Raw genomic sequence first — 24,742 nt, forward strand, 5'->3', positions numbered from 1 at the left:
AGTGAAAACAATTATTCAGACAAGAACACATATTACTGATAGAACTCAGTAACAAAGGGCTGATGTTCATTTCTTCTCTAAATTACTGAGTTCTTGCCTATCCTGTTTATAAATTGATGCTGGATTGGGATCATTTATACTTGGCTACGAGAACTATAAAAGTTATGAGCCCCATATAAGCTTTAGAAGCCTTGGTAACCCAAGAAGAGCTGTGGCTTCTATTAATATACCCTGGCTGAACAGCAGAATAGTGTCTTGTAAATACCTGACACAGTGCTCAACAGAGTTCTAAATGTTGCTCTTCCTAACTCTAGCTATGCTTCATGGTCAGCCTGCTGGTCATTTCAGGAGCCGTGGTGGGGAGCTTGAGATATGAATTGCACAGTAGAGGGTAGGGGGGAAAACAGCGGAGTATCCCTGATAGAGCCGGTAACACTATCAGAGACACAAATGTCCATCTTGCTGACCCACCCTTGCCCAAGTCCCACCCCTGGTGGTGGCCCCCTACCTTTGACCAATAGTCTCATTTTATTGGGGGAAGGAAGGACCTTGGGACAGGAGATGAGGAATAAAAGGCCACACAGTGAAGAGGCAGCACAGACTTGCTTCTGGCCCATTAGGATCACCAGTAAGCTCCCAGACACCATGGTGCATTTTACTACCGAGGAGAAGGCTGCTGTTGCTAGTCTGTGGGCCAAAGTGAATGTGGAGGTGGTCGGCGGTGAGAGCCTGGCAAGGTAAGCACTGGACACAGGTAGGAGAGGATGTAGAAAGGCTGAAAGTGTTCCATAAAAGAGGGACTGGTTAGGTTTCTTACATACTCTGACTTCTCATCTGTTCTGTGTCTATGATCATCCCATAGGCTCCTGATCGTCTACCCATGGACCCAAAGGTTCTTTGACAGTTTTGGTAACTTATACTCTGAGTCTGCAATAATGGGCAACCCCAAGGTCAAAGCCCATGGCAGGAAGGTGCTGAACTCCTTTGGAAATGCCATTGAGCACATGGATGACCTCAAGGGCACCTTTGCAGATCTAAGTGAGCTGCACTGTGACAAGTTGCACGTGGATCCCGAGAACTTCAGGGTGAGTCTGGGCATGCCTGTGCTTTGTTCTTTCATCCAGGTTTCTGTGCTGTGGTTATAATGAGAACACTGACTTAAGTCTTATGCTATAGAAGTATTTTTTGGAGGTAATATTTCAGAGAAAGGCTTGATCTTGATAGGTTGTTCCAGAGGTCAAAGGTAAGACCAAGTAATTATTCTATGGCTAGTGGAGGTCACTGGTCATCTGATAATCCTGAAGAAAGAAAAAAGTGTTATGAAGAACACTAACCAAACTTGAGCTATATGTTTTGGCCTGGAGAATACAAACTGAGCCATGCAGAAGAAATCTTGCCTTTGATAACTGAAATTTTCTATGAAAATTGATGAATACATTTCTTTATGATTTTTGAGTTTTGAACCAGAACTAAACAGGGCAAAATAAGAGCAACTTTTCATGATTTGTGCCTCCTTCTCTAGTCTCTAGCAAAGATGAAATGTTTTTGTATACAAGGTGCTGGATTCCTCATCAAATGGATGTCCAAACAATCTGATGTGCGTAATATCTTGAGACAAAATATGCATATCTAGTCCCCTTTCAGCACTATAAGTTTACTTTTAAAATAAAGGAGAGAAGCAATCCATAGCAATGCTCTGGGGTTGGAAGTTGACAGAGAAAATGGGAGAATGATATAACACAGTGGGGGTTCAGACTGGGAGTCACTGAAGCCAATGTCAGGTCTATAATGATGCACTTTTGTGGGAACATGGCCATGAAAGCTGCTCAACCTCTTATGAAGAAGGAAACAGATGTTGTATCTATTTGCTGGAAGGGCAGCCTGAGACCTTCTCTTCATTACGTACTATCTTCTTTTTATTCCCAGCTCCTAGGCAACATGATATTGATTGTCTTGGCAACCCACTTCAGCAAGGAATTTACCCCGCAGATGCAGGCTTCCTGGCAGAAGCTGACAAATGCTGTGGCTAATGCTCTGGCCCACAAGTACCACTAGATGCCTGGCCAACCATGTTGGTGCCTATCTGAGGGCCCAGTCTCCCTTCAGTTCCTGTCTTGAAGACAGAGGGAGAGAGCTCTGACTCCAGACGTAACTCCAATATAATTCAAATGAAATAAAAGTCATGGTCTATAACGACTGTCCTTGTATTTTCTCTTTGTTTTTATCTTTTATAAGTTGATTCAGGAAAAAAAAAAAAAAGCTTTACTATTGGAACTGGGAATATTGGAGATTGAAATTTTGGGGAGGTTATAGAAGGAACCCTAATAAGATTCTATAAGAATGACTTTAGTGTGCAGTTAATTTTATGAGGGGAATGTAAACTCCTGAGATTGGCAAGGTCTTTAGAAAAAGGAAAGAAATGGAGTTACTCTAGAGAAATGCAAAATGATTGTTAAAAGTGAGCTGTTAGGACACAAAGTAGGGGACCCTGTATAGTCTGTTATTTGTATAAATGCAGGATAGAGCTCTTTTTGGTCTACTTTAATTTAATATAGAAGTCATATATTTTATAGTTGTAAGTGCAGTGAAGATGGTACTTTTTAGGCACCCAGTCAAGGACTGTGCTCTCAGTTGTTTCCTTGCATCTTCAATGGTACTAATGTTATATGACTTGGGAGCTCTGTGTCCTGGAACACATTACTAATTCTATTAAACCTTCACTAGAGGTAAAGGCCATTTATTAGGGAAAATGATAAATTCACAATTCATCCTTTCAGGTCTAATGGACAGAAGATAAATTGGCCCTTTAATAGCAGTGGTAGTATAAAATTAGAAAATTTGCTAGAGAGACCAGAAAAATCAGGAAATAAAGCTATTGTTTCATGCAAAAAGAAGATTCTTGAACAGGAGAGTGACATAATGAATAGGATATTGTAGGGAAATTGATCCACGTGTGTGTATAGACCAGACAAGGCAGAATCTACCCTGAATCTGGGATTAGGAATTGGCTATGATTATAATAAAGCTATAGGTAAAGGACTCAACTTGACAGAAGCAAGGGAAGTAAGACTAAAAAATCAAATATTGGACCATTGTGGCAAAGAAGCCTGAAGACATGAAACACAGTGAAATGAGAGTGCAATAGTCATGGATGACAGCCACGTTCCCTATCTGGTGAATGAGCAGAGGAGATTTCTTGACAGAAGAAGGAAAAAACCTAGACATCTCTTGCTTGGAGCTGGTAATGGGCATAGCCACCCTTGTAAAAATCTTTTCAAATTTCTGTACTCAAGCCACTGGCATAAAGTGAAAAGCCAAAGCCTTGGAATTAACAGACAAGGTCAAAGTATTGCTCCATTGCCTCGAAACATTTAGTTAATATTTTTTTAGAATTAGTTTCCTTGTTTGTGAAGTGAGATAATTATCTCTATCTCTGCCTCACAAATGATCCCTACCACCCTCACTTCTGAAGTTCCAAGGAGATGTTTGAAAAGTGTGTTGTCTGTCATTTTGCCAAGGTAGTGGTAGTGGTTTATCTGATGTTCTATGATCTAGTTTTCTGTGCCCTGTTTCATTGTAGATTCTTGAATTGATTCCATTGTTTCTGAGCTTCATATCTAGCTATCTAACTGCTTAATATCCCATATTGGATTGCTCAAAGGTGACTCAAATACAGTATGTCCAAAACTGAACTCCTGATCATTTCCTAATTTATTTCTGCTAACTGAACCTTCTTTTTGTGTTCCCCATCTTAATGACTATGACATCATCAACTGCTGAAGTCTGAAAATAGAGATGGTGTTTCTTCTGTTGGAGTTCTCCAAGCAGGAATACTGGAATGAGTTGCCATTCCCCTCTCCAGATCTTCCTGGCCCAGGGATTGAACTTCTGTCTCTCATATTGTAGGAAGATTCTTTTGTATCTGAGCCACCAGGGAAGCCCATAACATCTTAATGATTATGACATCATCAGTTGCTCAAGACTGGAAACAGAGATGACAATTATATTTTCCTTCCTACTACAGTATCATTCTATATGTCTCTCATTTATTCTATTCCTATATTCATTTATACACTGAAAGCACAATAATTTTTGAAAAATACAAATCAATCATGTCACTCCATTTCTTGAATTTCTCAATAGTTCTACTTGACTTTCAGGTTAAAGGAAAAAAAATCTGTAACATAGTATAAAGATCATTCATAGCATCTTCCTATCACAAAATATTTCCCTGTCATCTGAATCACAGTCACACTGTATATCTTTCTATATACAAATCACATTATTTGAATTATTGTCCCTGGTAATTTTTAAACAGCATTATGTTATATAATGAATCTGTATTACAGCATGTGATGCAGATTCTTTCCATTGCTGTAAATATTTCATCATTTTACTGTACCATAATTTAGGAACATTAAAATTGCTACTGAATTGAGATTCTGATGAATATTGATGCTATAAGCATTCCTCTACATATCTTTGGATGCACACAAACATGCTTTTCAATTGCCAGGTCATAGGCATTGCACATCCTCTGCTTCAGTAAGTGAAAGCGAAAGTCACTCAGTCGTGTCTGACTCTTTGCAACCCCATGAACTACACAGTCCATGGAATTCCCCAGGCCAGAATACTGGGTAGCCTTTCCCTTCTTCAGGGGATCTTACCAACCCAGGGATTGAACCCAGGTCTCCCACATTGTAGGCAGATTCTTTACCAGTTGAGCCTACATGGAAGCCCAAGAATACTGGAGTGGGTAGCCTATCCCTTCTCCAGAGGGTCTTCCTGACCCAGGAATTGAACTGGGGTCTCCTGCACTGCAGGTGGATTCTTTACCAGCTGAGCTAACAGGGAAGCCCCACTGCTTCAGTAGATACCAACAAATATTTTCAAAATCAATTGTACTGTTTTACATTATCATTAGCAAAGTATGAACACTTTTCTTTATATACAGCCTTGCAAAATGTTGGAATTGTCAACCTCTCATCTTCTATATATTCTTTTCCCTCTTCTTTCCCTTTTGTTACATTATTTTCCCTTCTCCTAGGCCCTTTTTCCATCCGTCCTTCCTCCCTTCCTCCCTTTCTTCTTCTTTTCTTCCTTTCTTCCTTCTTTCCAGGTATGCTGGTGGGTTTATATTTGTATATCATTGTAGTATTATTTTGAATTGAGAAGAATGAAATTTGACTTGAATCTTCATTCCTGGGTCCATTTTCACTTTTTTCCTGAGGATGCAGATGTGGAAATTTCTGTACTTAGTGTTTTCCCAGAAATCCTGTCAGACTTTATCAAGCTGGATAAGATGAATCTTGTTTGCAAGTCCTCTGAATTTTCTCTACAGTCATATCATAAATATCAGATATTTTTCTTTATTTCTCATTAAATTGTTTCCATTATCCATAAACCTAGTTCAGTAGCTGCTCCATGTTCCATAAACCTAGTTCAGTAGCTGCTAGAAAGACAATATTTATGATTTTTCATTAACTTGATGGCAATTTAGTTCAATGAAGGGAATGGGTGAAAATTGACTTTTGTGGCACAGAGTATTTTTACAAGCAGAAAGAAAACAAGTTAAATCTATGACAAAATATTTATCCATTTCAACCTCTTACAAATATTTTCAGAAACAGAGTGAAGCTCCATACAAAGTCAACTTGATAAAATATTTCCTTACTAGGTCTTAGTTTTCTTACCTATTAATTCAACTTTTTAAATTCATAGATAAACTGTACTTCATAGGCTTAAACTGTAAGATACATTACACAACATCAGACTGAAATATTTAAGCATAAATGAGACTGGGAATATATTTATAGAGGCAATGGATGGATGAAGGAAATGAAGCTAAGAGATAAGAACAGGGAGAATAAAGTTTCTGAGTCTAGACACACTGGATCAGCCAATCACAGATGAAGGGCACTGAGGAACAGGAGTGCATCTTACATTCCCCCAAACCAATGAACTTGTATTATGCCCTGGGCTAATCTGCTCTCAGAGCAGAGAGGGCAGGGGGCTGGGTGGGGCTCACAAGCAAGACCAGGGCCCCTACTGCTTACACTTGCTTCTAACACAACTTGCAACTGCACAAACACACATCATGGTGCATCTGACTCTTGAGGGGAAGGCTACTTGTCACTGCCCTGCAGAGCAAAATGAGGGTGGCTGAAGTTGGTGTTGAAACCTTAGGCAGGCAGGTATTCAGCTTACAAGGCAAGGAGAGTGAATGTCAGCTGGGTGTGTGGGGACAGAGCCATTGCCTGGGATTCTGGCAGGCATTGACTCCCTCCTTCCTTATGCTGTTTTCACCCTGTAGGCTTCTGGTTGTCTACCCCTGGACTCAGAGGTTCTTTGAGTCCTTTGGGAACTTGCCCTCTGCTGATGCTATTATGGGCAACGCTAAGGTGAAGGCCCATGACAAGAAGGTGCTAGACTCCTTTACCAAAGGCCTGAAGCATGTTGACCACCTCAAGGGTGTCTTTGCTTTGCTAAGTGAGTTGCACTGTAAGAATCTGCATGTCAGTCCTGAGAACATCAGTGTGAGTCTACGGGATGCTTAATATTCTCCATCTATTTTTTTTTTTTGGTGGTTAAGTTCCTATCATGAGGAGAGAGTTAAGCAGCAGGATACAGTTCAGAATGGAAAAGAGATATTCTGGTTACATCACTATGGATTCCTCAGGAACATTTAGTTTCCTTTACTTTCTTTGTTCCCAGCCATCATTTCCTCTTACCCAATCTTGTTTTTTTCTGTTTGTTCTTTACAGTATCTTCTTTTTATTCAAACATTTTGAGTATTTAAAAACACTTTTATATTTTAAGTCACTTAAAATTTTATCTCATATTTTCCCCTTACCTCTTCCTTTCAAAGCAAGGGAGACAAAATGATGCATTGTGTCTTGAAATGGTTCAAAAGAATAAAAAATGATAACAGGCTATGGACTAAGACAGAAAGGCAGAAACATTTCTAAGAACAAGTTCAGGCTGCTATCAATTCAGTTCAGTCACTCAGTCGTGTCCAACTCTTTGCAACCCCATGAATCATAGTGCGCCAAGCCTCCCTGTCCATCACCAACTCCCGGAGTTCACTCAGACTCACGTCCATTGAGTCAGTGATGCCATCCAGCCATCTCATCCTCTGTCATCCCCTTCTCCTCCTGCCCCCAATCCCTCCCAGCATCAGAGTCTTTTCCAATGAGTCAACTCTTCGCATGAGGTGGCCAAAGTATTGGAGTTTCAGCTTTAGCATCATTCCTTCCAAAGAAATCCCAGGGCTGATCTCCTTCAGAATGGACTGGCTGATATGGGTGGGTTCATATTAGAAGTAACATCTATACTTCAGCCATCTTTCTACTTATATTCTAGGGGCACAGCTTGGGATGAGACTGAAATACTCTTTAGTCTGAATTGGGTGCCTCTGCTAACCATGTCCTTGTTTTTTTATTCCTTCCACACAGCTCCTTGGCAACATACTGGTAATTACACTGGCTCAAAACTTTGGCAAGGAATTCACCCCGGAGTTCCTGGCTGCCTATCAGAAGGTGGTGGCTGGTGTGGCTAATGCCCTCACCTAAAAATACCACTGGGATCCTGGCCATTTTCTTTAAAAAAGGAGAAAATTTATTTTTAATTGATTGATGATTGGTTTACAATACTGGTTTGATCACTATCACATATTAACAGGAATTAATCATAGGTGTACATATATCCCCTCCCATTTGAATCTCCCTCCCATCTCCCACCAATTCACACTCCTCTAGGTTATTACAGAGCCCTATTTGAATTCCTTGAGTGGATGAACATTGTGATAGCTTACAGTGAACAGTGTCAGATTTGTGGCCTCCAGAGGAGACAATTTCGATCTGGGGCCAGAGAAGAGGCTTGATCACTCAGAGCTTTTGCATGGCAGAAATTTTATTACAGTGAAAAACGGACAGAGGAAGCTTCTGAGATAGACATCAGAAGGGGAACTGTAGAGTGCCCTACTTGCTAGTCTTATCAAGACCTTATATACTTTTTCCTTTGGTTACTAACAATAGAAAGGTCTTATTGAACCCTCTCTCACAACATACATTTTAAGAGAACAGGATTAGTCAGAAGAATCTTAAGAAGGAGAACCAGGTCCTCAAGTAAGATGCATTGTTGTTATATAATCATTAGTACAAAGTTAAGGAAAAACATACCTTTGAGCAAGATGAATTGTTTTGTTGTTTAATCATTGAAGTGAAGTGAAGTTGCTCAGCCATGTCCAACTCTTTTCGACCCCATGGACTGTAGCTTACAAGGCTCCCCTGTCCATGGAATTTTCCAGGCAAGAGTACTGGAGTGGGTTGCCATTTCCTTCTCCAGGGGATCTTCCCCACCCAGGGATCTAACCTGGGTATCCCACATTGCATGCAGACAATTTACCATCTGAGCTACCAGGGAAGCCATGGTAGAAGGTCAGCCTTATTCCTTGGACTGACTTTTTCAGCAATTAGAGTATATTTTGAGCCTAACTTTAAAAATAGGAGGTTTGTTGCCAAACAGAAAAGGAATTTCTTAACACTTTGATGAGGTAAAAATAAGGATTGACATGTTTATGAACAGCATTACTATGGCAAGACAGCATAGATAACCCTGTACTGGTCTGCAGGTCCTGAACACTGCACTGTCTGGTTCCCAAATTCCATCTGTAAAAAAGCAGCTTCACTCATTTCTCCAAGCAAATCTTAGGAGCAAACGAGTCCACGTAAGGCTTCTGTCTCTGGTGTAACTAAAATGGAGGAAAATGGACTATTGAAAGGGATCATCTACTTTTTCAGAGAAGACAAACGATGGGAGGTAGGAAAGCATTATGTTTTAAAACGACTTGAGTCTTGTAGGTTTCTGTTGGCCTCTCATGCTCTTCCTATTTGGAGAGTAAGATCTAATCACTTGAGTTACATAAGAGGTTTGGTAAAGATCAATCAGTCTTTCTCTAAGAGACTTGGCCACTGATAATACATCCACCACAAAGGAGAATACCTAAACCATGAATATATCCTGTACTGGCACCATCATTAAGAATAGGCTTGGAAACAGGACTTGATGCCACTTCCTTCTTTGTCCTTCATCTAGTAAATAGGCCTCTTTGTGTCTGTGTTAGTTGCTCAGTCAGTGTCCCATTCTTGGCAACCCCATGGAGTCTGTCTGGTTTCTTCGTCCATGGGATTCTCCAGGCAAGAATACTGGAGTGGGTTGCCATTCCCTCCTTCAGGGGATCTTCCCAACCCAGGCATCGAAGCCAGGTTTCCTACATTGCTGATAGATTCTTTACTGTCTGAGCCAGCAAGGAAGCCCTTTACCTTTACTTTAACCACCTAGGTTATGCATGGGTTTAAAGAGCTCTGGGCTTAAAGAAAGTTAGTCTTAAAGATTGTTGTCACAACTCAGAGTTGAAGAAAAAATGTCTTATGTGACTAAGACAAAGCAATGTAGAACAAAACATTTTTCCTTTTCTCCTCCTTGAGAGCTCCAGATCCCTTGAGCACCCTGGATTCCTTATCAGTCTATCTAAGAATTGACTCTCCAATTGGAAGACTTGATTTCCCTAGATTCTTCTATTTTTTACAGTTTAATTTTTAAGTCATTTTTCAGTTGTGATATTGCTTCTGTTGTTTTTTATGTTCCTGTTTTCAGGCCACAAGGCATGTCAGATCTTAGTCCCCTGAACAGAAATAGAACCCTCACGCCCTGCATTACACTAAGCCTTAAACACTAGACTGTCAGGAAGGCCCCAGTATTTCCCCAGATGTTATCTTCTGAACTTGGGGAAATAAAATCCACCCTCAAAGGTATGGCTTCTGCCTGATAAATAAATTTCAGCTCAATTTCCTGATTCAGTTTACTCATTTTCCCCCCTAAGGATATGGGAAAGTCCCTAAGGGTCTATTGATAGGGAGGCTTTGTGTCTAATATGAGAGGACAAGGGGAATGAGAAAAGGAAGGTACCTCACATAGTCAATAATGGATGAAGCTTCTGTCTCAAAGCACAAGAACTATTAAGAAGGTTTAAAATATAGACAGGATACTGGCATTGCAGGGAATCATGGAAAACTTCAAACCTAGGCAGAAACTTCAGGCTAATTCTGATCCATATCCACTAATTACTCAAGAAATAGTGTGCTCAATCAGAGACATAATGATTACTCAAGAAACCATTATTAACGTTTCCCTTTTTCATACTTCCCTTGCCTGCACATTGTAGGCAACGATGCTACATTACATCCGATATTCCCAATCTAATGCATAATCTCCCTCTCCCACTTGCCCCAAATAGCCTCCAAAATTAACCCCAACCTCCCATTTCAGGTAAAGCTCAGTGCTTGCATAACACTTGCTTGAATCTTTTGACCTTGTCATCAGTGAAATTTCCAGTATTGCCTAAGGAAATTCTTCCAAACCCTCCCACTCCAAACTTTGCACATTTCTTCCTGTCTAGCATACTCACCCTGTGTGCTGTATAAGGGTTTCTGCCTTTTATACTATCCTACATGATTACCATGTCTTATACAGCAAATCCACCATAGACAGTAAGTGTACGTTTATTAAATGAAATAATCAATGAATGAACAATTATTTCTTGTGTCAAAACTCCTGGGAGTAGAGGACAATTTTAAAAATAGGCTATTGTACAGTGTTTCTTTGGTTTAGTGCTACAATATACAATGAGGAAGCACACAGGAAAGTAAATCACTGATTAGATATTTGCTTTCTGCTTATAGGTAGTACAATATCTTTAGAAAATTTTTAACTTTTTATTTTATGCTGGCTGCTGCTGCTAAGTCGCTTCAGTCGTGTCCGACTCTGTGCGACCCCAGAGATGGCAGCCCACCAGGCTCCTCTTTCCCTGGGATTCTCCAGGCAAGAACACTGGAGTGGGTTGCCATTTCCTTCTCCAATTCATGAAAGTGAAAAGTGAAAGTCAAGTCGCTCAGTCATGTCCGACTCTTAGCCACCCCATGGACTGCAGCCTACCAGGCTCCTCAATCCATGAGATTTTCCAGGCAAGAGTACTGGAGTGGGGTACCATTGCCTTCTCCATTCCAATTAAAACTGTTGTGATAGTTTCAAGTGCACAGCAAAGTGACTAAACCATTTATATACATGTTTCCATTCTCCCCCAAACTCCCTCCCATCCAAGCTGGCACATATCATTGATCGACTTCCCTGTGCTATACAGTAAGACCTTGTTAGTTATCCATTTTAAAGATAGCAATGTGTATATGTCCATCCCAAACTCCCTAACTATCCCTTGTGAAATTATTTTTGTCATATGTAAAATTGGAAGGACTTCTAGAACCTTCTAACTTAAATAAACTGAAGTGAAGTTGCTCAGTCGTGTCCAACTTTTTGTGACCCCATGGACGGAGTAGCCTGCACCAGGCTACTCCATCCATGGGATTTTTCAGGCAAGAATACTGGAGTGGGTTGCCATTTGCATGCATTTCTTTAAATCTATATCATGTTCCTGTTGATTAAATTTAAGTTTGACTACCTGAAACAGAACAAGTTGCTTCCCAGGTTATAGACAATGCATTACAGTTCACTTTTTCACAACTATATTTTGAATTATCTGAAGGCAGATGAGCTTTTAAATATTTATTTTTTTCTCATGTCATTATACATAATAGGCACTGAGAATCCTTTACACCCCAACACTATGTTTAAAAACCACAGGGTCACATCACAGAATCAGAGACATTTCAGGAAAATTTTGGGAAGTTTCCTTTCACATTCTTGAGCACAGAAACGTCATGATAAAATTAGACATTAGGAGACAAAGAGATTTTCAAAATGTTTGAAAGAGCGTAAGGGGAGACTGTGAGTTTCACAATCTCAAATGAGAAAACAAAGTACACTTCTTCCTTCTAAATGTTCATAAAAGTTTAAAAAATATCTGAAGAACTTACTGTATTCTCTTTTGTTCTTTCACCTTTGGAACTGCCAATCAGTCTAGGCAAGAAGTTGGGACTGAAAATCCCAATACTGGAGAATTCAAGAGAACATCACTGGGGTGGGACTTGGATGAAGTTCAAACAGTTGCTGTATTGCTGGTGTGGTGTCTCCACGTTGGGAGTGAGGAAGTCAAGGGACGGAAAGAGACTTGGAAGCTTGTTATATGTTTTCATTCCTTGTTAAACTGGAGGATCTGTAAAAGTCTAAGAGTAAAATTAATTCCTTAATATTTGATTTTATTTGATAATTTATCCAATAGTTACTTCTAGTTCCTCCCTATCATGTTGCTTTCTAGATCATGTTCAATATGTGTTAATGCAGATGGGGTATGTGTGGAAGAAAGAAAGATGGAAAGAGACCAGAGGCAAGAGAGAAGAACAGAGGCAGGGAGGGAGACACAGAGAGTCAGAGACAGAGAAAGGGAGGGAAGAAGAGGAGAGGGGAGAAAGGAGAGGAGAGAGAGAGAAGTAAGTAATGTTGTGCATTGATTTCCATAATCATTTTAAAATCAGCCAGTTGAATGTCATGGGAATTTAGGATGCTATTCTAGATTTTCTATCTCTTAAGCCTCAGAGAGGCCAATGTTGGCTTTGGGAATTAATGCCTTATGTATTTGTCAAGGGTGACCAGTCTGAAGCCACGGTTCTGCCTTTCCAGACATACAGCTTCAAATTTTACTTAAGAAAGACTGCCCCTTTGTTCTTGATAAATCAAGACCATTGCCCATTTTTGAGGTAAATAAAAGCTAATTCTGAATGAATTAAAATCTGAGCCCAGTGGGGGAAATATTAATATGGAATTGATAAACAGACACTAACTGGTCTGTAATAATTAGGATATATTTTTTCAAAATTATGGCTATGTTGATTTCACTGTTTTTAGAAAGAAATTTGACCTTTTTAAACATGAATTAGACTATAACATTCCTAAACTATTCTGTTTATGACATCTGTTTCTATGAGTTCTGCTCTTCATGAAGCATTTACTTATTTTTTTGTTGTTTTATTTTATTTTAGTTTATTTTTGAAACAGTGCTAAAACTGAGGTAACTAAGATATTGTACATCTGGGGAAGAAGAGTAAATAATAACTGCTTTATCTTGTAATAAATGCGAATGGAAAATAACCAAAGAAAATAGCTACTTTACCCAGAAAAATATAGATTAGATTGCTGAAATATTCTACTTGGATAATTAAAACTTGAACAGCAGAGCATGTACAAAAGAATTCTAGCTGAATGAAATTTTTGAACCAAATGATGAAACCACACATCTCTGGATGAAATGTCATGATTCTCCTGAAGAAAGTCAATATTCATCCTCTTAATTATACTCAGAATAGGCCCAGCCTGGTATAGAACATTAGGAATTAGGTCACCTTGCCAGACTGCAATAAAGGAAAAGAAAAAAAAAAAAGTCTATCTCTCTCTCTGCGGACTTGTGTGAGTTTGTGCATGTGTGTGTATGCTCAACAGGGCTTTAATCAAAGTAGAGCAGACATGCGGTAGATCCCTTCACAGAGTCCAAGAAAGCTCACGGTGGTGAAGATGGTAGTGGGCCTAAGAAGCATTCCAGAACTTTTTAGTGGCGACCTGGATTTGCACTTTAGGGTCTGAACATAACCCCATTTATATAACTATTCACTCTTCCTTATTTTTGCCTGAACTTTTGATGTCTGATAACAACTTTCAGACTTGTCCCTGCAGAGTTAGAAGGAAAAACCCATTTCACTCTTTAATCATACCAAGTAGCAAGCGTGAAAGATAGCAACAACTCTTGCTCTGAGACTTGCATGATGGTGGCTGCAGCAGCAATCAGTACAAAAGAGGGACTCATAGACCATTCATAGCAAAGGAAGATATAAAAAAGAAGACCCAGTAGAAGAATTTGTACATGTATACACACACACACACACACACACACACACACACGTATACTGGAATATTACATATGACTCAGGTATAAAAAAGAATGAAATTTTGCCAGTTGCAACAACTTGGATGAACCTGAAGGATATTATGCTTGGTGAAATGTCACACAAAGAAAGACAAAATCTTGTATGTTGCAACTTTTACGTGGAACACAAAAAGCAAAATAAACAAATTAATATAACAAAGCAGAAACAAACTCACAGGTATAGAGAACAAACTAGTATTTACCCATGGGGAGAGGGGAGGGTCAGGATAAGGGTAGGGGATTCAGAAATACAAACTATTGTGTATAAAGTAGATTAGCAACAAGGATATATTGTACAGAACAGAAAACATAGTCAGTAATTTATTGCAACTTTAAATGGTGCATAGTCCTTAAAAACACTGAATCACTATGCTGTGCACCTGAAACTAATATAATATTCTAGATTAAATATTTAAAAATAATTAATTTAAAGCAAATGAATTAGGGAAATCATCTCTGAAAGCAGAAAAGGATAGGGGAAGTCTTCAAGTACATGCAAATTTCTGTCAGTCAAGACAGCAAAATTGTAGCCCTGACAATTTGACTCCTTTTACAAGAAAATATAGGAATAGACTATACTACTATTTAGTAAATTCTGTGAGTTTTCCATAACACAAACATCCTGAAGAGGCATGTCCAAAGTTTCCCAGAAGAAGTCCTTTCACTCACATATGCCTGACCTCTGATATCAGGGATGTGAATTAGGGTGTTTAAAAGAGTACAAATATAAAACAATGATAAAGCCAATGGAGATTTCAATTTAATCCATTGAAATGCAAAACCTAAAGGTCCAACCAAAAGTAGCTTTTTGTTTTTAACATTTAAAACACTTGAAAGATTTCTTTTCCCAGAAGTCAACATATGGAAATTTTTTTCTAAGTATAGACCAATAGTTAGAGCCTCTTTGTTTGAGGGTTGCAGAAAAGAGTGTATATAAATTGAAAATGTTTAAATTCTATATTTTTTACCCCTATAATCTTTTGTGGGCATATAATTCTGCCCTAACTTCCAGAAAGCTAGGCAAGAGCCAAGACTTTTCTACATGTCTGAAAATATCAGAATGAATTTGTTCACAAGTACTTGAATGGGAATGGGCCAGGTTAAAGGGGTGAAGAATCTTCATTTACCTAGCAATGATGGAAAAAAATATTTTGGAGGATGGAGTAACGAAAGCTGGACATTTATGAATTTCTTTGTAACAACTAGAAATGCAGAAGTTCTTTCCTTCTAGTTCACCTAAAAATATATTAGTTGAGTTACAGAGACATAGAGCTGAAAGAATGAGAGATTTTTTTAAACATGTTTTGCCAGTGATGGCAAAGGTGAGAGAGAGGTGATTCTAGACATCAAGTTGTCTGAATCAGGAGAAGGTTCTAAGGAGAGAGATCATGGAAAGTAAATATATATGTTCTTTACTGAAAGGAAGTAGAAATTGAAGAAGGGAAGATGCAGAAAGTACAGATGGTAGAAAGTAGGGGAACCTCAGGGAACTCTGAAGTTCTGCTGAGCTCAGAAATGCTTGCTGCTTTTGCTTTTTTCATTGAATCTTCTAGTAGTAAGAAACAGACCTCTATACCTCAGAAGTTTTTTTCTTGCCTAAGAAGGTAAGAGGATTTATTATGTGGGTGGGAGGAGGGGCAAAGAGAGAAGAAATATTTGAAAAGCTGTAGATAATGAAGAATAAATTTTAGAGAAAGAAGGTATAAATAAAGTATATAGAGAAAACAAAATTATGGATGAATAAAATAGAAGTAATTCTTATGAACACAGTATTCTTAGAGGCTTAGAGAAAGAAAACAAATAATCCGATTCAAGCTGGACTGTCTTTCCACAATTTTATCCCTCCTTTTAAATCATGGAGAAGCTTCTCTGTTCTTCCAGACACTTTCCCAGGTCAGTCCATGAAGAAACAAGTTATATGCCTCTACTAGTCTTTGAACACATTACCTCTCTCGGGGTTATTGAAACCTTGGGGTTATGATTGATTTTTCATTTATTTGTATTTCTTACTACATGGAGAGGTCTCTATGTTTTCACATATGGATTAATGGAGTAAGTACTTCACAGGACCTCTCGATCCATACTTATTCTATTTTTCTATCATTATTTATTTGGCCATAAATTAAATTAAGAAAAAATTAAATGAGTAGATAAGCAAATGAATATTTGTTTTCATACCAGAACGATTTAATCCCAAACAAGCAAACAAAAGAGATGCGTATTTAGAACAAGGGCAGAGGTTGTATCCAGGTTGTACTTGTAATTCTTTTGCATATTCTGAAGGCACAGGAGATGATCCATCCACATAGTCTTAAGTCGAATCATAGTGGACAAATCCTTTCCATTTTCTGGAGCCCGGAGTCTTCATTTGTGTAATAAGAAAATTGAGGAGGTGGTTTCCAAGAGGTTACCTTCGTTGTGATTCTAAAATCTCTACAAGCAAACTTCCTAAGGAAGATGACTTTAATAGCAATTTGTATTGCTGGAATGACTGAGATCTAGAGATGCCCAGAAAGAGGGCTGATGGTCTAAAGTCAGTGCCAGGAAGACCAAGGAGAGCTATGACTATCATCGTTCAAGCCTCACCCTGTGGAACCACAACTTGGCATGAGCCAATCTGCTCACAGAAGCAGGGAGGGCAGGAGGCAGGGCTGGGCATAAAAGGAAGAGCTGGGCCAGCTGCTGCTTACACTTGCTTCTGACACAACCGTGTTCACTAGCAACTACACAAACAGACACCATGCTGACTGCTGAGGAGAAGGCTGCCGTCACCGCCTTTTGGGGCAAGGTGAAAGTGGATGAAGTTGGTGGTGAGGCCCTGGGCAGGTAGGTATCCCACTTACAAGGCAGGTTTAAGGAGAGTGAAATGCACCTGGGCGTGTGAGGACAGAGCCGTCCCTGAGATTCAGAGAGCTGCTGGCTTCCTCTGACCTTGTGCTGTTTTCTCCCCCTAGGCTGCTGGTTGTCTACCCCTGGACTCAGAGGTTCTTTGAGTCCTTTGGGGACTTGTCCACTGCTGATGCTGTTATGAACAACCCTAAGGTGAAGGCCCATGGCAAGAAGGTGCTAGATTCCTTTAGTAATGGCATGAAGCATCTCGATGACCTCAAGGGCACCTTTGCTGCGCTGAGTGAGCTGCACTGTGATAAGCTGCATGTGGATCCTGAGAACTTCAAGGTGAGTTTGTGGAATCCTCAGTGTTCTCCTTCTTCTTTTTATGGTCAAGCTCATGTCATGAGGAGAAAGCTGAATGGCAGGACACAGTTTAGAATGGAGAAGAGGTATTCTGGTTAGATTACTAAGGACTCCTCAGAACCGTTTAGACTCTTTTAACCTCTTTGTTCACAACCAGTATTTCCTCTGATTCATTCTTGTTCTCTGTTGTCTGCAATGTCCTCTTTTTAATTATATTTTTTATTTTGAGGGTTTAATTTGAAAAAAAAATTATATATCAACTTTAAAAATTGTATCTAATATTTCCCCCTTATCTGTTTCTTTCAAGGAATAAAATGTTCTATTGCTTTTTGAAATGATTCAAAATAATAAAAATAATAACAAGTTCTGGATTAAGTTAGAAAGAGAGAAACATTTCTAAATATATATTCGGGAAGATATAGGTAGATTCACATCAGTAGTAACAACTTCACTTCAGTCATCTTTGTGCTTATATCCTACGGTCACAGCTTGGGATAAGACTGAAATACCCTGAATCTAACCTTGGATTTCCCTCATAGCTCAGTTGGTTAAGCATCTGCCTGCAATGCAAGAGATCCCAGTTCGATTCCTGGGTCGGGAAGGATGGCTGGAGAAGGGATAGGCACCCACTCCAGTATTCTTGGGTTTCCCTTGTGGCTCAGCTGGTAAAGAATCTGCCTGCAATGTGGGAGACCCAGCTTCTATCCCTGAGTTTGGAAGATCCCCTGGAGAAGGGAAAGGCTACCCACTCCAGTATTCTGGCCTGGAGAAATCTATGGACTGTAGAGTCCATGGGGTTGCAAAGAATCAGACACGATTGAGAGACTCTCACTTCACTCACCTGCACTAACCCTGCCCTTGCTTAATGTCTTTTCCACACAGCTCCTGGGCAACGTGCTAGTGGTTGTGCTGGCTCGCAATTTTGGCAAGGAATTCACCCCGGTGCTGCAGGCTGACTTTCAGAAGGTGGTGGCTGGTGTGGCCAATGCCCTGGCCCACAGATATCATTAAGCTCCCTTTCCTGCTTTCCAGGAAAGGTTTTTTCATCCTCAGAGCCCAAAGATTGAATATGGAAAAATTATGAAGTGTTTTGAGCATCTGGCCTCTGCCTAATAAAGACATTTATTTTCATTGCACTGGTGTATTTAAATTATTTCACTGTCTCTTACTCAGATGGGCACATGGGAGGGCAAAACACTGAAGACATAAAGAAATGAAGGGCTAGTCGAGACCTTGAGAAAATATATCAGTATCTTGGACCCCATGACAGCAGTGGTTGTAAATAGCTGATGTTATGGAAAACAGGCTTTGCTCCTTAGCCTTACTCTCCCTTAAAGAATTCAAGTTGCAGCTTGATTTGGGAGTTAGATATTGCTAAATTTTATTTAAATAAATTATGTTATTTACCCTTTCTTGTAAATGTCTTCTTTCTCTTTAATTATCCAGAATATCACTTAGATTCATTAAGTTCTTCTGCCTAATTACACCACTGTTTTAAGATTTTCTTTTTGCATTTTACTGTCCCCATTTCTCTTTCTCCCCTGTTCTCTTTTTATCCTAGTTTTCTCTGCCATCTTAAAAGAACTACAAGAAAGACAGAACCTTCTGTGCTGGATTCGGAAAATGACATATGAATTATGAGTAATCCTTGTTCCTTCTTGCATCCTAATTCTGAATCTCAGTTCAGTTCACTTCAGTCTCTCAGTTATGTACGATTCTTTGCAATCCCATGGACTGCAGCATACCAGGCTCCCCTGTCCATCACCAACTCCTGGAGCTTGCTTAAATTCATGTCCATCGAGTTGGTGATGCCATTCAACCATTTCATCCTCTGTCGTCCCCTTCCTCTGCTTTCAATCTTTCCCAGCATCAGGGTCTTTTCCAGTGAGTCCGTTCTTCACATCAAGTGGCCAAAGTGTTGAAGTTTCAGCTTCAGCATCGGTCCTTCCAATAAATATTCAGGACTTATTTCCTTTAGGTTTGACTGGTTTCATCTCCTTGCACCCCAAGGTACTCTCGAGAGTCTTCTCCAACATCGCAATCCGATGGCATCAATTCTTTGGCAGTCAGCTTTCTTTATGATCCAACTCTCACATCCATACATGGCTACTGGAAAAACCATAGCTTTGACTAGATGGAACTTTGTCGGCCAAGCAATGTCTCTGCTTTTTAATAAGCTGTCTAGCTTTTTATAGACAGCTTATTATAGCTTGTTATAGCTTTTCTTCCAAGGAGCAAGCATCTTTTAATTTCATGTCTGCAGTCACCATATGCAGTGACTTTGGAGGCCAGGAAAATAAAGTCTGTCACTATTTCCACTGCTTCCATCTCTTTGCAATCAAGTGATGGGACCGGATGCCATGGTCTTCATTTTTTGACTGTTGAGTTTTAAGACAGCTTTTTAATTCTCTTCTTTCACTTTCATGAAGAGGCTGTTTAGTTCCTCTTTGGTGTCTGCCATAAGGGTGGGTGTCATCTGTATATATGAAGTTATTGATATTTCTCCTGGCAACCTTGATTCCAGCTTGTGCTTCATCCAGCCCTGCATTTCTCATGATGTACTCTGCATAGAAGTTAAATAATCGAGGTGACAATACGCAGCTTTGACCTATTTCTTTCCCTGTTCTGAATCCAGTTGGGGAGATGCTGAAAGTAACACATCTAACAAGTGACTGTAAATGAGTGTATTCAAGGTTTTTATGAGATCAGATAATGAAGCCCTTGGTATGAAATGGGTAGTAAAGATAAGTAGTACAGACAATTGTCCAAAAGACAAGAAGACAAAAGTCAGAAAAGCAAAGGATAGCATAGGCCAAATCACTGATGAATAATGTGTTTGTGTATTCTGAGAATTTCAGGTAAACAGAAAAACAAATGAAGCAAAACTGCCTGGGATAGAATAGAATAGATACTATATTTTGGTGTACACTGTGGACACATTCTTAAAGTTAAAAATTCACCAAGAAGATTCCATCTAGACATTACTCACAAGATATTTGCACTGGTAATCAAAAAGTAAAGTAAGGTGGTTTAACAGTTTAGAACATGATTTTGAAGTCAGAGAGCCAGGACTAAAAAAAAAAAAATTACTACTCTGACCTTGTGAAAAATGAGCTACCATTGTCAATTTGGTATATAATGTCATCTTTAAACATTGCAGGGAAATGAAAAACAAAAAAGTCTCGACACAATTCCTTACTTTGACTTTTAACAAAAGTTAATGTCAGGTGAGAATTTACAAAGAGTAAGTTGACTCATTAAACATCTCTTCCTAAATGCAAAAGATCTTAGGCTGAAATGGCAATATTGAAGAGTAGGGAATTTTGGAGCCTTCTTTTTAATGGATCTTAACAACAAAGCAACCATGCTAGCTGCATCCATGCTTAAAAGAAAGTTGAATTGGTATGTACGTCTGGAATCAACAAGTTAAATAAAAGTCTCTCATTTTTAAGTCAAAGGCTTTAGGGGGTCAAATCAGAGATGAAATCGTACTTTTCATGTAGTGTGTGGACTTCTCATTGCAGTATCTTGTCTTGGTGAGCACACGCTTTCGGGTGCACAGGCTTCAGCAGTAACAGTGTGTGGGCTTCAGTAGTCTGGTGCAGGCTCAGTAGCCACGGAGCTCAGGTTTAGTTGCTTTGCAGCATGTGGAATATTCCCAGACCAGGAATTAAAGCATATCCCGTCCTTTGGCAGACAAATTCTTATCTACTGTACACCAGGCAAGTTCTAGGTCTCACGTTTTTAAGATTCCACATAGTGTACATCCTGTTTGCAGGGTTCTGTGGTTATGGACTGAGATATGAGGATGAAAGAGGGGGGCATGAAACAGGAACAGGGAAACATTGTTCACCATTGTAGGGTACTACCGACATCTGCTGACAAAGGGCCCGTGACATGCTGGGCAGATCTGACTGGGAATGACACCAAGCAACGCTCAATTTAAGGAACCATCTCAGGCCCATCTTGGTGCTACTGCTCTCAGGGGAAAATGTCTTACATTCTAGGCCTCTGATCAGTACCCAAGAAGTGCTGTCACTGTTCATGTCACTTTGGCTAAAAGTTGAATGTGTGAACATGCTCCAGAGATACTTTCTGAGTTTCCTACCTACCCATCCACCATCTTCATCTTATTTTATTTAATTTTGGCTGCCCTAGTCCTTCACTGATGCATGTAGGCTTTCTCTAGTAGTGGCAAGCGAGGGCTACTTTCCAGTCGTGGTGCTTAGGCTTCTCACTGTGATTTCTCTTGCTGTGGAGCACCGACTCTAGGGTACATAGACTTCAGCAGCTGCAGTGCTTAGGCTCAGCAGTTGTGGCCCACGGGCTTAATTGCTCAGTGGCATGGAATCTTTCTGGACTTATCAGGGATTAAACTTTGGCAGGTGATTTTTTAACCACAGGACCACCAGGGAAGTACCACTATCCTCATTTAAAAGCAAGAATTCTGAAGCAGTTAGTGTGATGAACAAAGGAATTGACAAAACTCAACATAAAGACTCTCCTTGTCTGGCTTTCACATCCTTCCACACAGATACTCACATTTAGAAATCAGCATGTACAAGAGCATGTGCATGCATGCACGCTCATACACACACCAACAGCTCACAAATTCCACATCCTGTTGGAAAATCCACTTGGTGTTAAACATTTATTTACAGGTTGACCCCTTGCTACCACCTCCCTGGTGTAAGGCAATGTAATCTCCACCTGGAGCTTACTGCAGACTCCTAACTGATCTTTCTACCGCTGCTCCTCACAATGTCTTCCCAATATGGTAGTCAAAGCACACTGGTAGAAATGGAAATTGTGTATGATAATCTCTTTGTCCAAAGTTCTCTGGTATTTTCCTTCATCACTCATAATAAAGCCAAATTTCCTACAATAATAATTGCTAATATTTATATTGGCACCTACAGACTTCCTCTGTGGCTCAGTGGTAAAGGATCCACCTGCAACCCAGAAGTCACAGGAGACTCAGGATTGATCTCTGGGTTGGGAAGATCCCCTGGAGGAAGGCATGGTGACTCATTCCAGTATTCTTGCCTGGAAAACCCTATGGACAGAGAAGCCTGATGGGCTACAGTCCATAGGATCATACAGCAGGATGAAACTGAAGTGACTTAGCACGCATGCATGCATGTTGGCACCTATAAATTTAAAAAGGCTTCCCTGATGGCACTGGTGGTAAAGAACACACCTGCCAATACAGGAGACATAGCTTCAGTCCCTGGGTTGGGAAGATCCCCTGGAGGAGGGCATGGCAACACACTCCAGTATTCTTGTCTGGAGAATCTCACGGACAGAGGAGCTGGCGGCTACAGTCCAGGTTGCAAAGAGTCGGACACGACTGAAACAACTTAGCATGTGTGAACACATACATAAACACCCACCACTACATGCATACAAAAACATCAGTGGAGTAATGCCAAAAGAGGTAATGCCAATCAACGCTATTTCAGTTCAGTTCAGTTCAGTTGCTCAGTCGTGTCCGACTCTTTGTGACCCCATGAATTGCAGCAACCAGGCCTCCCTGTCCATCACCAACTCCTGGAGTTCACTCACACTCATGTCCATCGAGTCAATGATGCCATCCAGCCATCTCATCCTCTGCCATCCCCTTCTTATCCTGCCTCCAATCCCTCCCAGCATCAGGGTCTTTTCCAATGAGCCAACTCTTCACATGAGGTGGCCAAAGTACTGGAGTTTCAGCTTTAGCACCAGTCCTTCCAATGAACACCAAGGACTGATCTCCTTCAGAATGGACTGGTTGGACCTCCTTGCAGTCCAAGGGACTCTCAAGAGTCTTCTCCAACACCACAGTTTAAAAGCATCAATTCTTCGGTGCTCAGCTTTCTTCACAATCCAACTCTCACATCTATACATGACCACTGGAAAAACCATAGCCTTGACTAGATGGACCTTTGTTGGCAGAGTAATGTCTCTGCTCTTTAATATGCTGTCTAGGTTGGTCATAACTTTCCTTCCAAGGAGTAAGCTCAATGCTATGGGCCTTGATGAAATTAGTTAGTTTCAGAATGTAGCCCATTTATTTGTAGGTTGAAGTTGACTCTTGAAGACTTATTTTGGTCAAAATAAAAGGCCCACAAGCCTAAAATCAGAAATCAAATGTAATTATTTATTAATTTACATTGGAATTTATAACTTGAATTTTCATGATTTCCTTATATCAATCAAGTAAAAGTAGAGGAAGAAAACTTACAAGGCAGGTAGCTGGATTCAATCATGCCAAGAAAGCATCTTAGCAGTAAGTTCAGACATGGCTTATTCATCCTCTTCATGGGAAAGATAGATATAGCCTAAACATAAATATTATGTGAGTTTCAACGTCTCTAGATTCTAAGTCAACAGAGCAACCTTCTTTTTCCTAAATTTCCTTTGTTGTTCAATTCTCTAATGATTAACACACTTTTTACACATTGGAACATTCCAAAGATTATAGTTAAGAGTTTCTGGCCTGGGAAGCATTCTTTTTCTTTCAGGTGATTTTGTGTCTGTTTTTTTTTTTTGGTATTTAAATTAGTTTTCATAAAATTTTAAACTAAGTTTATTTTTAATTGCAATTAAAATTAGAGTGAAATTTGTTCCTCTGGCTTTCAAGGTCTTGCATGTTATCTAGCCACTGTAGCCTTCATATTTTGACAGTACTCACATATTTATAAACATACACACACACACACATATTTTACACAGGACATATTGACCAGGCATTTCTCAACAGTTAACCATGCAAGACCCCCAAGCACAAACCCATAATCTCTTTCACTTATCTACTTGCATGGAGACTAAGGACAGAGTCTTTGAAAGCAGTAGGAGAAGTACCCTGGCTTTCATTGTCTTGAGCTAGTCCTCTCCTTTGCCACAGCTCTGTGTACTCCTGAACCCTTATCTAGGTTCACACTTCCTGATCCACTAAGCTATCTCCAGCCCAGGTACACAGAAGAAGAAAACCACTGGATCTGTCTGTCTCTGTTAATTAAAAACACACCAAAATAAAATAAATGCCCCACCCCCTTATGAGCCCCAGAAAGCATGTGAACACATAGAAGAAATAGGAGATGGAGGAGAAGAATAAGACAAAAAAAAGAAGGAGAAGGGGAGGGTTAGGAGGAGGAAAAAGAAGAAGGAGAAGAATAAAGGAAAGGGAAAGAAAAAAAAAAACTAAATGAAACAGGTACAGGAAATAATTGGTGGCACTAAGGCCTGAATGGGCTAGAGGAGAAAGCAGGGCTACAGTAGCTTGTTGGTCTAGGAAACTAAGAAACTTGCCTTTCCCTCAGAGATACCTCAGACTCAGTAAGATAGGGTCTGTGAAAATTTGGTTTCAGAAAGAGTCTTTCTGGGGCTAGAATTAGCAAAGTTTGAAAGGGGGTTGGGCCTTCCCCTGTGGTGCTAGTGGTAAAGAACCCTCCTGCCAATGAAGGAGACTTAAGAGGTACAGGTTTGATCCCTGGGTCGGAAGATCCCCTGGAGGAGGGCATGGGACTCACTCCAGTATTCTTGCTTGGAGAACCCCATGGACAGAGGAGCCTGGCAGGCTACAGTCCATAAGGTCCCACAGAGCTAGACATGACTAAAGTGGCATAGCATGGCACG

General features: G+C 40.0%; 3 protein-coding genes across 3 annotated transcripts; all 3 read left to right on the top strand.

The window, feature by feature from the left end:
* Window positions 1-638: 638 nt before the first annotated feature.
* On the top strand, window positions 639-2,193 carry HBE4 (hemoglobin, beta, epsilon 4). The gene is made up of 3 exons (NM_001014910.2): window positions 639-737; window positions 863-1,085; window positions 1,927-2,193. The coding sequence occupies exons 1-3, from the start codon at window positions 646-648 to the stop codon at window positions 2,053-2,055; spliced, it is 444 nt and encodes a 147-aa protein (NP_001014910.1). The 5' UTR covers window positions 639-645; the 3' UTR covers window positions 2,056-2,193.
* Window positions 2,194-5,864: 3,671 nt separating this feature from the next.
* LOC528470 (hemoglobin subunit beta-like) lies at window positions 5,865-7,703 on the top strand. Its single transcript, XM_015474738.3, is given in 4 exon segments — window positions 5,865-6,130; window positions 6,132-6,190; window positions 6,314-6,536; window positions 7,455-7,703. Coding segments are annotated over 4 exon segments (432 nt in total). The 5' UTR covers window positions 5,865-6,097; the 3' UTR covers window positions 7,572-7,703.
* An 8,915-nt stretch (window positions 7,704-16,618) lies between these two features.
* On the top strand, window positions 16,619-18,261 carry HBB (hemoglobin, beta). Its single transcript, NM_173917.2, has 3 exons — window positions 16,619-16,756; window positions 16,885-17,107; window positions 18,008-18,261. Exons 1-3 carry the CDS (start codon window positions 16,671-16,673, stop codon window positions 18,134-18,136), a joined length of 438 nt encoding a protein of 145 aa, NP_776342.1. The 5' UTR covers window positions 16,619-16,670; the 3' UTR covers window positions 18,137-18,261.
* Window positions 18,262-24,742: the final 6,481 nt, after the last annotated feature.

The sequence above is a fragment of the Bos taurus genome, chromosome 15 (assembly GCF_002263795.3).
Source record: "Bos taurus isolate L1 Dominette 01449 registration number 42190680 breed Hereford chromosome 15, ARS-UCD2.0, whole genome shotgun sequence".
Classification (NCBI taxonomy): domain Eukaryota; kingdom Metazoa; phylum Chordata; class Mammalia; order Artiodactyla; family Bovidae; genus Bos; species Bos taurus.

Excerpts from the sequence above, each read along its gene's own strand:
- HBE4 (NM_001014910.2), top strand. The coding sequence starts at position 646 with ATGGTGCATTTTACTACCGAGGAGAAGGCTGCTGTTGCTAGTCTGTGG. Across the intron at positions 738-862 it reads GGCGGTGAGAGCCTGGCAAG|GCTCCTGATCGTCTACCCAT; the intron begins GTAAGCACTGGA and ends ATCATCCCATAG. Across the intron at positions 1,086-1,926 it reads TGGATCCCGAGAACTTCAGG|CTCCTAGGCAACATGATATT; the intron begins GTGAGTCTGGGC and ends TTTTATTCCCAG.
- HBB (NM_173917.2), top strand. The coding sequence starts at position 16,671 with ATGCTGACTGCTGAGGAGAAGGCTGCCGTCACCGCCTTTTGGGGCAAG. Across the intron at positions 16,757-16,884 it reads GGTGGTGAGGCCCTGGGCAG|GCTGCTGGTTGTCTACCCCT; the intron begins GTAGGTATCCCA and ends TTCTCCCCCTAG. Across the intron at positions 17,108-18,007 it reads TGGATCCTGAGAACTTCAAG|CTCCTGGGCAACGTGCTAGT; the intron begins GTGAGTTTGTGG and ends TTTTCCACACAG.